Raw genomic sequence first — 14,711 nt, 5'->3', positions numbered from 1 at the left:
GGAAGAAGATTTGTACTGCAGGGGTTAAACTGATGACTATTAATCATCAGCCACTGCAGACAACAGGAGATTGGTATGCTGCCCACTGTTTTCAGGACAGATACTTCCACATGGCAATACATCCTGGCTGCAGAAAGTACCTTTGCTTTATAGCAAGAGACATCCACTACCCATACATGGTGCACCCCTTTGGTCTGTCACTGGCCTCAAAGGTCTTCACAAAATGCAAGGTGGTAGTAGTGGCCCACTTGTGCCACTTAGGTGTCCAAATTTTCCCTTAGCTACACATTTGGCTAGTAGGTGGAGCTCAAGCATCCAAGTCAACAGCAGCATCCTCATTATCAGACAGCTGTTCTCTCATCTGACCCTGAAACTAAGTTTAGACAAATCAAAGTTGAAGCGGATAGAGTGTATAACATTCATAGGAGCAGACCTCAATGCCATAACTGTGATGGCCTGTCTTCTGGTAGTCAGGTTTCAGTCCACTTTGTCTGAAGGCCTAAAATCCAACACAGTTACAGCAGTGCATTCCTGTCTACAATTACTGGGCCACATGGCCTTGTACGCATATGTAACTCTGCATGCCAGACTTCACCTTCATTGTCTATGGGCCTGCCTTCATTTGGTTGATCTTCTGACTAGGCATCCTCTGGACATGCTCGTTTATAGGGCTGCACGAGTGCTTGAAACCCTGGACTGGTGGCTGGACCCTCACAATGTGTGCAAAGAGTTGCTTTTTCTGTCTCCTGAGCCAGCTTTGACTCTGGTTACAGATGTGTCTACCAAAGGCTGGGGGGCCCACCTTGGTTGACTTTGTGCGCAAGATCTGTAGTCACCCTAGGAGGTGTCTCTACACATATATGTGCTGGAGCCCTGTGTGATTCATTGGGCCTAAGAAACATTTATGTCTACCATTAAAAACCATGGTCATCTGTACATATCTTTTGTAGACATTATGCCATCACTCAGGCCTCTTGGGACGATGGTAGCTTGGGCAAGTAGGAATTGCAGTCTCTATTCAGATCATCCAAAGTCCCTGCATCAGTAAGGAAGCAGCTACAGCATCACCTGCAATAGAATGTATACGTTCACAATCACTTCAAGAAGAAAAATGGGCTACTTACCTAGAGTAACTTGTTTTTTGCGATCTGTTGTGTACATATGCATTCAATGGCTGCCCCACCTTCTCTGCTACTTCGGACAATAATTTCACAAGTAGCAAGAAGGAACGGAGAGGGAGGTGGCAGACACACCCTTTTATGGCCCTGGCTCAGCACACCAGGAGAGCTGGGGCGCATGTGCTGCCCAGTGGTACCGCTGACAAAACTCTCTGACTCAGGTGTATTGGGCGCACATTACTCCTACAGAGGAACGTATATGCAGTTGAATGTATATGTGCACAATGCATCTCAAAGAATAAAAGTTACTGTAGGTAAGTAACCATTTTATTTACTGAAGGACACCTAGACTGGGGAAATCTTCGCAGTTCAGGAACGATTATCCATTGATCCAGCTACCAACTTGTTAGTGTATGATGGTAACAGGATTGTTTTTCTAGCAAGCTTACAGAGAACGATACTAGATCATCTGGGGTATGAAAAGACACTGAGCTGTGTATCTGACAGATATTTTGGTTGGGTGTAGCTGCAGAGGTAAAGGACTAGGTACTTTCCTGCTTTACCTGTCAGGAAAGGAAAGCGCTGGCAAGAAGAGGCAGAATTCCTTTAGGAGCACACCAACCCACCAAGCCCTAGGTGTTCATACAGACTGAATTGGAAAGGCCCTCTGTCAGAAACACCAGCTGGAAATTGGTATTTGCTGATAGTGTCTGACACCTTCTCAAAGTATGCTGTAGCATGACCACTGAAGGATAAAAGAACTGAGACTGTCACTGATGAATGGATGAAACATGTAGTGTTGCAATTTGGCCCACCAAACTGCATCTAAAGTGATCAGGAGAAGGAATTTGAATCATGGTTGTTACAGGAGGTTTTCTGACAACTCCAGATAACCAAGGTGAGGACTGGTGTTGCCCACCCTGCAAGTAATGGGAGTGTGGAGAGAGTGCATCACTGGCAGTCTGTCAGCAAAGACCGACGAGACTGGGATACTAAGTCACCTTTTGTTATCTTTGCATAGAACATAAGCATGCACTCACCTATCCATTACTCTCCTATGAGGTTATTCTGCACACTCATGCTTCCCTGTGACTTGATGTTCAGGCTGCAAGAACTGACAAGACCCCCTGCTACTACGCAGGTGAGTGATGTGGCGGAGTCTTATATCAGTGACTCAAGGACAGCATTCCAGAAGGTGGAGGAACAGATGAGTTGGAAGCAAGCGTGTCAAACACAAGATGCCAGGAAAAAAGAAAATTATGTGCCCACCCAAAAAGGAGAGAAGGTGTAGCTCCGCAACTGGAAAAAACAGTCTGGAAAAAATCCCCAAAGTACTCCTTTTTGGAGGGGATGTTACACAGTGATTAAGAAACTAAACAGCTTATCTTTACTGATACAAAACAGCAAGACCGTGCCACTTTGCATCAAAAACTGGTGCACACATTCACTGAAAGAAAGGGGAAGGAAAACACTGAGGATACCCAACAATTATTCCAGAAGGATGCAGAACAGGATTTGGAGGTACCCCCAGAAGGTTCTTGTGGCTCATAATGGGAGGCCAGTTGTGTAGGAGGAATTGCTGGGATATTCTTGGGACCTCAGCACATGCTGTCTTCAGCAGGCGGGGTGTGTACAACAAATAGAGGACATGAACCCTGCGGTCACTGATAATCTAGATCCAACTATGAATGAGGTGTCAGTGACTGAATAAAGGCCTCTAGTGGGCAGACCAACACAGAAACCTGCATGGATGGCAGACTACCTGGGTTCCTAGGAGTTACTGTTTTTAAACTCTTATTTAACTAGAGGGGGAAAAGTTGCAATGGTTAGTGTAGACAGCAACTCCACCAGTGTGTGGTGTAGACAGTGCTAGGTCGACAAAGGAATTCTTCCGTCGACCTAGCTACTGCCTCTTGGGAAGGTGATGGGAGAATCGCTCCTGCAGGCACAGGTAGTCTCTACACTGAAGCACTACAGAGGTGCAACTGCACAGCTGCAGCTGCGCCGCTGTAGCATTTAAGTGTAGATGAGCCCTAAGTGAAGATTAGGTTTCCTAATTAATCTCACATGGCTGAATGATATTGCTCAGGGGGCCCTTAAAGGCTATGGAACCTGTCAGTGCAGTCTCTGCTAGTTTGAGTCTGGTCCAGGCTGTGGTCACTGATCTAAGTGAGTCACTTAGGAAGCTTAGTAGGAAGCTGGTCATGGAGCACGAAATCTTTTCAAGCGTACCACAGAGCAGGCACTGTATCATGGAAACTGATCCAAGTGGCTCTGTAGTGCACGTGAAAAGATTTTGTGCTCCATGACCTGCTTCTTCCTGGACAGCTGTTTCTATCACCAGTTTTGGCAACCTGGTAGTCGGTCTCAGCAAATAGATAAAGTCTAGAACAGGCACAGACAACACTGTCTTGCCATAGGAAATGGTTTCTTCTATGGTCAGGCTTAAAAAAAAACATCTGGGTAGGTGTCAGTGTAGGGAAAAGTTCACTGCTGCTGGCCACGCTTTCTGTGTTCTGTGGATGAACAGGAATTTCATTCTCCAGTTTATGCCCCTTTCATGAACTCTGAATCTGGTTAGAACACATGTAACACTGTACAGCTTTAAGAAAAGGAGTAGTTGTGGCACCTTAGAGACTAACAAACCCTAAGGTGCCACTAATACTCCTTTTCTTTTTGCAAATACAGACTAACATGGCTGCTACTCTGAAACCTGTACAGCTTTAATCACTAGGTTTTATTTTTGTTTCCTTTTACTGTTGCTTTAATTACTGAGGTAGCTGAAGGTTTTCTTCTGTTACTGTTGATATTTGTGTGATGTTAGACAGATGGTTTTGTGATACCTGGTTTAACATGGAGGCTTATGCAGAGTGCTAATTTGTCCTAGTGTTATAAGTCATAGTGACCTTTACTAACCCGTATACCAGAACCTGAGATGTAACAGTCATATTTCAATACACTCCAACATATCCCCAGCAAAAAGACCTAGTACCCTTAGATACCAGACCAACAAAGGATGAATTCTGGCCTTTAATACATTCTGCTGAGCCATTACGAGGCTAATGAGGAGGGTAATCAGATTTGTAAGCAGAGCGAACTATACTTTTCCTTGTATTCTCCTTCTGAATAGGTGTTTATAGAGCATTATATTTCAGTGGCTTGCTTTTAGTTTTCCTTATCTCAGTAAAACAAAAATGTTGGCAGTTAATTTGAAAACGTAGTTTGTGTGAAAGATGTGACTTAAAATATTAACATAACCTTCCCTATTATCACCTACTGAACAGGGAGCCTTGTCTTGCATCCATTGAAGCCAAGGAGAGTTTTGTTATTGACTTCAGTGGGTTTAGGATCAGGCAAAATTGTAGCCATGTAAGGAGAGTTGGTGCAGTGCTGTGCCACTCCACAAGGGGCTGCAGGAGTGGTTGTGTCTTAAACTCCTCCCTGAACCTCTTAACAGACAGGATGGGTGAGTAAGAAAGATATGGGCTGACTTGTGGACAGCTCTGAAGGCCCCTTCTCAATGGGCAGCAGTGGCCAAAAAATGTGGAGATCTATAAAGACTGGGGTAGAAAATAATACTGAAACTATTATCATGCTGCTATATAAATTGATGGTACATCCTCATCTGGAATAATGGGTTCATATGTGGGCACCTACTTCAACATAAATAAAGCAGAAACCGAAGGAGTTCAGAAGTGAGCCAAGAAAATCATTATAGGCATCAAAAACTTCAGTATAGAGAGAATTTAGCAAGATTGTGACTCTTTAATTTAGAGGAGAGGTGAATAAGATGGAAATGATAGGAGGATTCAAAATAACAAATGGTGGAAAGTAAAACCATTCTTATTTACTCTCTTATAACCCAGAAAAAAAGGACATTCAGTGAAATTGAAGAGTAACAAATTTAAAACTGATAAAGTAGTTTTAACATACGAGTAATGAATCTGTGGAATTCATTGCAGCAATATATTGGACCATGAACATTTCAATACTAAACCAGACCTGGGCTCCATGTAATTCACTATCCTGTCTCCAACAGTGGCCAGTACCAGATGTTTGAGAGGAAGGTACACGCAACCTCATATTAGACAGATGTGGAATAATCTGCTCCCTACATTAGGTGTCTTCCTAACCCTGATAGGTAGGGTTTGGCTTAAGCCTTGAAGTATGAGGTTTAATATCCTTTCCAAAATGTGCTAGCATTAACTATGATAATTCTGAATATTCTTGTTATCTATATAAATGTCCAGCCCCCTTTTTTGAATCTTGCTTTAAAGATGTGCTTAATACACATTTAAAGTTAAGCACTTGCTCAGTGTTGTCTTGCATAGGGATAGATTTAAACACATGCTTAAGTGCTTTCTAGTCAGGGCCTTAATAGTCTAAGGCTTTGTCTACACAACTTTTGTCATTCATAGGTGCTTTAAAAAGCCCCTCCCCCCCGAAAGACAGAAGTTTTGCCACAGCAAGTGGCACTGTAAACGGCTTGTTGTCGGTAGGAGCGCTCTTCTGTTGACAATGCGAACCCCGCTCATAGGGGGTGACTTTTAGCGACAATGCGAACCCCGCTCATAGGGGGTGACTTTTAGCGACACGGCCATGTCGCTAAAAGCTGTGTAGTGTAGACCAAGCTTAGAATGCCTGTTTTCATTCCTATGACCTGGGTATGAAGGGATCTGGAATTTTTTGAAAGTGGTCTGAAATGAAAAATATAACCACAGGCAATGAAAACAAGGTATGTATTTACTAACTGTGAAGCTTAATTTAGGAAACCTGATGGCCAAGTGGAATTTGGAGGGTTTGACATAATTTTTTTAGTAAGAAAATGTTTATATCAGATCAGGGGTGGCCAACCTGAGCCTGAGAAGGAGCCAGAAGTTACCAATGTACATTGCCAAAGAGCCCCAGTAATACATCAGCAGCCCCGCATCAGCTCCCCTGCCGCTCCCAGCACCCCCGACCCACCGGCAACCCCACCGATCAGCTTAGGGCCTGTGGCAGAGCCAGGGGTTGAGCAGTGAGCACCCTCAGCATGTTGGAAAGTTGGTGCCTGTAGCTCCAGCCCCAGAGTCGCAAGGAGCCGCGTATTAACTTCTGAAGAGCTGCATGTGGCTCCGGAGCCACAGGTTGGCCACCCCTATATCAGATGAATTATTTACAACAAATGCTCACCATCCCGCGGGAAGTGATGTGTCTACATGTCACTGACACCTATCTTACCAGATCTTTTGTATTGTTTATTTTATCAGGTTTCTCTGGCAATTGTGTTGGCTGTGGCAAGAAGGGGTTCTGCTACTTTACTGAATTTTCCAATCACATCAATCTTAAACTGACCACTCAGCCCAAGAAACAGAAACACTTAAAGTATTATCTGGTCAGGAATGCACAAGGAGCTCTTACCAAAGGATCTGTAATCTGCTGGAAAGGGGCAGGTGAGATAATGAAGCTGTCTTGTTGGAGCTCTGGTTCTTGTCTGCAGAGCTTAGATAGCACAGAGATTGGCGTCTGAGAAAAACCTGAGATAGACAGATAAACGAAGGAGTCTTTAAAGCTAGGTGATTACTAAAGAGCAGCTGTAGAAAGCAATTGACTAATAAAAAGATGGCATGTTTGACAAACTGTTAGTGCCCGCTTTCCAAATATCATAACAACTGATTCAAATTAGTTCATGTTTTAAACTCTCAATTTAAATTTGCAAAGATAAAGCTCTTGTATCGCTTCTCAGTGGAAGGGTCTTGTTTTCTTAGAGTTCAGAGGCAGACAGGCTTCATCCGGTCCTTGTTCAAGCACTTTGTTCCAACCGCCAGAGAGTTCGGGCCCCACGCTAGCCACCACAAGTGAGCTTGTTCCAGCACCAAACCCAAATGCTCCGGCTGGAACTCAACAAACAGGTAACTTGGAGAAGAGAAACCCTTTGGGTTACTAAGTATTCTTATTTGTGTGTGTGTAAATGGAAACACATAGCACAAAATGAATAAAATGCGGATGTCTGGGTTAACTAAATCAAGTAACTGGTATAATAATGTCATCGCTCTGAAAAAAGAAAGTTAATGGTTCTTTGAAGGCTTTTTCATCACAAGCGGTTTTTCAAAGTAATTAATGAAGAGTTGACAAATAGCTTAATGTTCAGAAAATGTTTCTTTTTTGGAGTCAGTGAGCTTCTTCATAGCTAGGACAAGCCAAATCTTTGAGATTCATCTGTTGTAAGGTGGTGAAAGTGGGCTTTACCATTTTGCAGCTGTTGCTTATCTAGCCACAAATGCTTTGGAAATCAGTTTGTTTATTTCAGTTTTTTTCAGTTTATTTCCTGTTTATTTCAGTTATTTCCTCTGATCCAGTCTATTTTATGATATGAGTGGGAATCCTCTTTATTGCAGAGATTATATGGAAGTTAGGTTGAAAGCTTCTGTTTTTTTCTTTTGCTAGTAAAGACATTGGTTTATTTTTTATATTTCAGACAAATTAAGGTCAGGTTTTCATATTTTTTAAAAAATAACCATTATCTTTTATGGTTAAAAATATTTTCTTTCTGAAGGTTTTGCTTTTCCATTTCCTGGGGTGAATAGGTAGGTGTTTACTGATGAAAGGTGAAATGATCTCTCTGAATTTCCTCCTAATGAAATCAGCTGTCCAGTGTCTTGTGAGTGTGATGGGTATTTGTATTTTGAGAACTTCAGCAACTCCACTGACATTTTTATTATCTCTATCAGAGAGGAGCCTGAACTCCAAATATATTAAACAGCTGAGATTTGGAAACCTGGTGTCTATTGAGAACAAACCATTAACCCCCCTAGGACATCACTGATGTATATATATTTTCAAAAGATGAATGTAGAAAAAGTAAAAGTAATTATAAACAGAGTTAGGGTTAGTCAAATCTACCTATTTATTAATGTGACACTGTCAACTCCTGATAAATAAAAAGATGTTTGGAAAAAAATGTAAACTCAAAATTTTGCTTGAGTTTATTTGTATTGATACAATGCTAGATTCTTTTCATTAAGGCCCGTTCCTGCAATGAGCTTCCCATGGAAGCAGGTGTCTTCATGCTGATGGGCTGAATGTGTGGATCTGATCGCAGGATTGGGGCCTCATCCACATGTAAACCCCAAGTAATTCCAGTGAAGTCGGTGGAGTTCCACTAGTGTAAAACTGATATGAGATCCAAATTGGGCCCACTGTGTTCAGTGCTGTAAACACAATGAGGGGTTCCTCAGCTGATGTAAATTCTCCTACCTCCATTGAAATCAGAGACCAACTGATCAGTTCATTACACCATCTGAGGAAATGCCTCTCTAATAATTTATTTAAAATAACTTCTTTTTTTGTGGCAGGTATATTATCTGATCATCTCCCATCAACAGCAGCATTAGGTTCAACTGTTTACAATGGCAAAGATTCTCCCAAACAACAGCTGGTGAAAAATAACCTGCCAGCTCTGACAAGACCATCAGTCTTAGGTACCTTTGAACTTTGTGTTTAACCGATCTAAATTGTATATTCTGATTTGGTTACCTGAGGAGAAATCGGAGTATTCTATTTGGCATAAATTCGTCTGTTCCTGGATCAGAATATTCCCCTAAGAGTCATTGTGTTAATAAAATCTCTTGTTCCTTATTAACTTTCAAGGTGTGTTGTATGTATTTTCTGACACGGCTTCTGTAGAAGTCAGAACAGTAATTTATTTTTTTTTACTTCATTTTATTCTTATTTTAGTTTGAAAAGAAAGCAGCCTTTATTCGGCGTCCAGACTCTTGGAAGGATTTGTCTGTGTCGGTTTCTTATAGTCACTCCAGAACAGGTTTTATACATCAATTCAATGATCCAGGAAAGCTTTATTCTGACCAGTCAGAAGCTACTTATCAAAGGATGCAGTCCACACTGGGAAATACCAGATTTTAAGACACTGTTCACATTACTCTTTGTTTAAATATTGTTTTTAAATGGTTCTCCAGCATGGTTCTGTCTGATCTGTGATTTCCAACCTTTTCTTCACGAGCACCATGGAGCTGCTGTTTGGGCAGGAAAACTCTGAATAGCCATATCATAGCCAAAATCAGATTATAGGTTAATTTTAGGTAATCTTCACTGAATTGCACTGGCAGTATGCCTCATCCTGGTTCAGTTTCTATGCCCACTCAGTCCTTGACCACTTTGCCTCTCTAAGTGGATGGGCACTTGCTTATTAGAAAATGGACTGATCTCACCTTCTCATTTCACAAAGAAAACCATCAGATGTCAGTGAATTACATAACCCATGTGAGACCTGGCAGGATTTGGGGATTTGCAAAAAATAAATACATTATATTGATTTGCTCTTCTTGAAATTGTGCCTTCTGCTGTGGATTATGCTGGAAAGATAAGTAATGGAAAGTAGAACAAATGGCCATATATTGCCCTCATGTGGGGAAAATATAAAGGACAAAAGGCTATCTTTTTGGTAGATACTAGCTCTATGATGACTCTTCAAGTGAATAATTTTATTCCAGATCTGAAGGCATGCTAGTTCTGCACATATATTGTAGTTTATTTTTGTATAGTATCTTTTACAAAGAAAATATAACCTTTCTTAATCTATAAGACTCAAACTCAGGTTTTGAAGTGTACATGGGAATAACCATTCTGTTGTCAAGATAGCCTTGACAGTGCAAATAGATGTACTGGTACCTTTGCATATTAAGGTAGGGCGAGATTAAGAGCTCAGTCCTGCAAGGTTCTGAGCAAAACCTAGAAAACTCTTAACACCCACTGGTCAGAAATACCAATTGGTAACAGTGCAAATTCACCATTCTGGAAAATTGCAGAAATGCCCAGGAAAACACAAGAAGTCAAAGACCAGGAACTTCAGCAGAAATGTGGCTCAGCATGGTAATTGGTACTACAAACCAAGGTGCAGGAGCCGGCTGCTGAGTCTCTTCAGCTGCCAACCTTGAATATCAGAGAAATAGAGCTGATAGCCAGTGTGGGGTGGCAAAAATAATGATGGTGGGTAATGTTTTCAAAAGCTCCTAAGTACCATTATGTTTCAATGGGATTTAGATTCCTAACTCCCCGAATGTACTTTGGTAAATTTTATCCAATGTCTCCTAATTGCTAAATCTGCTCATTTTGAGTCTCGTATCTGGACATACAAGGAATAAAACTTATATGTTCTTGGCTTGCAGGGTAAGAACATATTAGTCAATGCTATACTAGTACCATTTTCCCAGAACTCACAGTGCTGTAAAATAGATGAACTATGCTACAATAAAAACAAGGAGGACTTGTGACACCTTAGAGACTAACAAATTTATTTGGACGAAGCTTTCATAGGCTAAAACCCACTTCATCGGATGCAGTGAATCACAGGTCCCTGCTCTGGAGAGTTGAAATTATTAAGGTGTAACATAGCACAGTAAAATAAAGGTCATATACAGACTAGTGAATCTGTGTGCATGTCTGATGCAGTCTAGTAGAATAATTATAGGGCTGGTCTATGAAAAATCATATTGGACTGTCATGCGTGTGATTTAACAAGTTAAAAATATTTCTCCATTTTGCATATTAATAATTTTCTCATGTATTAATATTACCCAGGCACTTTAACAAATTCAGGGCCTCCTAAAAAGCGCCACAAAGGATGGTCTCCAGAGTCGCCATCATCTGCTGAAACTTGGAACTTGCAGCCCAACCTGCAGACTCCAAATAGAAATAAAAATGGTAAATTGGCTGAATTGTTTTGTCTGAAAGATAATGAGTGAGGGGTGAGATTTCACAAGGTATTTAGGATCCTAAAGATCCACCGAGGTGCCTCAGATGATTTTCAAAAGTGCCTCAGCATCTAACTGCCCTTGAAATCAGTCTTGTAATCTACTAGCTTTCCTTAAAATAGTCTTTTTACCTCCTGTTGTTTGGAGTATGATTGCTGTCAAAAATGGGACACTGAAAAAAATGATACATTTTGGTGAATTTTAAGTTCCCTCTCAATACCTAGATAGCAAGAACATTCCCTTGGAATCAGAATATCTGAATATGTTACTGTAGTGGAAAAATGCAGATCATACATGTTTGCTGTTGATAAAGCCACGCCTGCCCATATTATTGAATTTGTGCCAGCATGTTGTTTTTCATGCTCATTTTTCAATCTTTAGACACGTGTGATACTCAAGGGCTTGGAAATGTAATTATTACTTCGAGGAAGCTAACATAATAAATACAGGCTTTATTAGCATTTCATGAGTCATTTGTTTTGTAATTGTAAAAAGAATGGAACATTGATCTTGAATGCAGATGCTGGTTGGTGTTTAATACGCTTCATCAAGAAAAACAATGTTGTGAATTTATTTGCATCAATATGATTATTACTTGATTGTATTAACATTATGAATTAATTCTTAGATGTGGGAGGCCTATCGTGTTTGACACATTCTACTCTGGTGGGACCAGTCTCTTCTCCAATGGTGGGCTCTGGAGAACCAGTTTCTGTTCCTGATAACTTGCTGAAAATATGTAAAGCAAAACCAGTTATATTTAAAGGTAAAAAACCTATCCATGTGTGTAAGAGACATGCAAAGATATGGGCCTGCTTTTAGAATTCAGGGAAGAAACTTTAAACACACTGGACACAGGCTTAAAGGCAATTTAATGTATTTGGAGAGCAAACTTATATAGCATTTTATATGTGCAAACATTAACTAATTAACTTGATAATTATAAGAAATAACCCAAAAACCCAACCAGTCACCCTCCCCCCAAAAACCCCTAAAACAAACAAACAAACAAACAAAAGCAAAGCTCCAAAGAGCTCAAGGTTGTAATCCTGCTCCCATGCAAATCAAATGCTTAATTCCCATTTACTACTATAGGAACAAGATTGGTCAACAATTAAGGAGTGTAAGGCCGTAAATTAGTGCATTGGCCTTTGTAGATTTAAATTTGTGATGGGTCCTCAGTGTTTACATCTCAATCTAGACTAAAGTAGACCTTATCTACATCACAGTTCTATCAGGTACTTTAGGAACACCTGTAGTCTTTGTCTGGGTTGGGATGGGGGAAGTATTAGAAAGCATTGCAGCTTTGGTGCATTGTGAGGGACAGATGTAAAGCTTGCACAGTGTGTTCATGTAAAACGCTGGCTAAGTAGTAGGGTATTATCTTTTTTGTGGAGCAGCCATGATACACCTAGGGCACATCTATACTGGAATAAAAGACTCATGGCATGGTCATGGCTGGCCCAGGTCAGCTGACTTGGGCTTGTGCGGCTTGGGCTGCAGGACTAAAAATTATTGTGTATATGTTCGGGCTCGGGCTGGGACCCGGGCTCTTGGACCTTACCCCCTTGCAGGGTCCCAGAGTTTGGGCTCCAGCGGGAGCCTGAATGTTTACATTGCAGTTAAACAGTCCCGTAGCTAGAGCCAGCTGACATGGGCCAGCTGCAGGTGTTTAATTGCTGTGTAGACATAGCCATAGAGCTAGGACACACCAGCTGGGATGCAAAATCTAGTGCGCACCAGTGTGTCACACACTAACTGTCCATGTAGACCCTGCTGGCACACACTGAAAGTTCCCTAGTGTGCATTGATGCAGTACTGTTTGAAATGGGACTACATCAGCACACACTGAGTATGCGCAAGGGTCTGCACAGTAAGTGCACACTAGTGTGTTGCACACCCGCACTGTGTAGACAAGCCCTAAGTCAATGTGCAATACTCTTCTTCTCTCAGGGGCGGCTCATTCTGAGCATCTGAAATCAGCAGGAGTTCTGTTCTACATATGACAGGTTTCAGAGTAACAGCCGTGTTAGTCTGTATTCGTAAAAAGAAAAAAGAAAAGGAGTACTTGTGGCACCTTAGAGACTAACCAGTTTATTTGAGCATGAGCTTTCGTGAGCTACAGCTGAAGTGAGCTGTAGCTCACGAAAGCTCATGCTCAAATAAACTGGTTAGTCTCTAAGGTGCCACAAGTACTCCTTTTCTTTTTGTTCTACATATGGAACTTCACTTTGTAACAACTCTGCTTCCGTGAGTAGGGCTAGAACCTAGGACTTTCAGCCTCTAAAATACAGGTGTCTACCACTTGAGCTACCTCCATTAGCTGGTAATCACCTTCATTTCTTATTCTCTATGTGGAACATTCTCAGTCCTTATCTTTAAGGTGCTCAGTGGCTTGTGCCCAGCATATCTAGAAGATCGCCTAAAGTTCTGGGATGAAGACCATGGTTGACTTCTCTGCTCATCTGGTACAGGGGAACTAGGGTAAAGCTCACCTGTGCAGGTGATAGAGCTTTGTTGGAGGCTGACCTGAGACTGTGGAATGAACTCCCACAGGAACTAAGGACCATCACAAACCTCACCACGTTCTGCTCCAACTGCAAGGTGCACTTTGACTGGCCTTCTCTAACTAAACACAAAACAGCATGTACCAAAAAACCCGACAACCAACAAAAACCAACCAAAGAGAAAACCCTACCAAAACAAACCACTCCACACACAATTGTTCCCCTGGGACCAGGATGAGAGAATGAACCACAGGACACGTGACCAATGTTATTTACATTGCTTAATGTGCTCCTGCAAGGCACTTGGCTTCTGTGGTGATGAGCGCAATCTAGCAGCAATCTAGAATAGAACTAGTCATTATGGGTACACCACACAGGGAGCCAGGGTGTTACGCATGACTTCACCTACTGCTTTTAATCTCTTTTGCTGACTCCCCCGAGCACTGAAATATTATTCGAGCTGTTACCATTTAAAGTGTTAGTAACCTGTTTGATGGCTGCATAGTGAATTATTCAATTCAGTTTATCTGACAAGTGCAAATATTGTTTATATTACAGGTCATGGGAACTTCCCTTATCTTTGTGGGAACCTTAATGACATTATAATCAGCCCTCTTTTGTACACCTGCTACAGAAATTCACAGTCCATATCTAGGGCTTATGAACAATATGGTGCCTCAACAATACAGCCTATTTCAGAGGAAATGCAGCTTTTACTAACCGTCTATTACCTTGTTCAACTAGGTGAGTTTTTTTTCACCTGTGTAGAATCTTGGACTAGAATTATTACATTTTGCCATTGGTGAGTAAAGACTAAGATTTCTTAGATGAGGTGCTTTTTAGATTAACTAAAGGAGCTCCTGCTGTAGTGAAAGAGCTGATTGCTGGGTCTTAAAAAAATATAGGGCCAAATACTGAGACGTGCTGAAATGATCCAGACCTCTGCTCTGTGTAGGAACCAAGGATGGAACAAAAGTGGCTATATGGCAGATTTGCTCACGCTGACTATTAGGGCTGCTGAGGCCTGACTTTAAACTACGCTGAGGGTTGATTTAACCTACACTGAGCATAACGTCTCTCCAACACTAGCCATGCCCTCCCTTCCCCACCAAGCCATGCTCTGATACACCCCGTACACTGGTGGGACTCTGGAAGAGTGAAGTGTAGAGTCGGCAGAGAGTGCTCTTAGCCAATTAGGGATTCCCCAGTGCTGAGGGAATGTTCTGCTCCCAATTAGGGAAGCTTTACATGGTGACACAAAGGGCCTGCATTGTGGGACCAGAATCTTGTCCTAAATCTTTCATATGGGCAAAGGGCCTGATTCTGCTATAAACCAT

General features: G+C 41.6%; 1 protein-coding gene across 4 annotated transcripts in view; it reads left to right on the top strand.

The window, feature by feature from the left end:
- Positions 1 to 14,711, top strand: part of GREB1 (growth regulating estrogen receptor binding 1) — a 154,003-nt gene that overhangs the window by 90,835 nt on the left and 48,457 nt on the right. For all 4 annotated transcript variants that reach the window (XM_074947646.1, XM_074947647.1, XM_074947645.1 and 1 more), the window contains exons 5-10: positions 6,368 to 6,550; positions 6,866 to 7,009; positions 8,453 to 8,578; positions 10,695 to 10,817; positions 11,496 to 11,633; positions 13,933 to 14,118. In XM_074947646.1, the coding sequence (XP_074803747.1) occupies positions 6,368 to 6,550; positions 6,866 to 7,009; positions 8,453 to 8,578; positions 10,695 to 10,817; positions 11,496 to 11,633; positions 13,933 to 14,118 (900 nt within the window). The remainder of the gene's footprint in view (positions 1 to 6,367; positions 6,551 to 6,865; positions 7,010 to 8,452; positions 8,579 to 10,694; positions 10,818 to 11,495; positions 11,634 to 13,932; positions 14,119 to 14,711) is intronic.

Source organism: Natator depressus, chromosome 3 (assembly GCF_965152275.1).
Source record: "Natator depressus isolate rNatDep1 chromosome 3, rNatDep2.hap1, whole genome shotgun sequence".
Taxonomy (NCBI): domain Eukaryota; kingdom Metazoa; phylum Chordata; order Testudines; family Cheloniidae; genus Natator; species Natator depressus.
The sequence above is the reverse complement of the archived record's forward strand: the minus strand, read 5'-3'. Positions and strand labels throughout refer to the sequence as shown.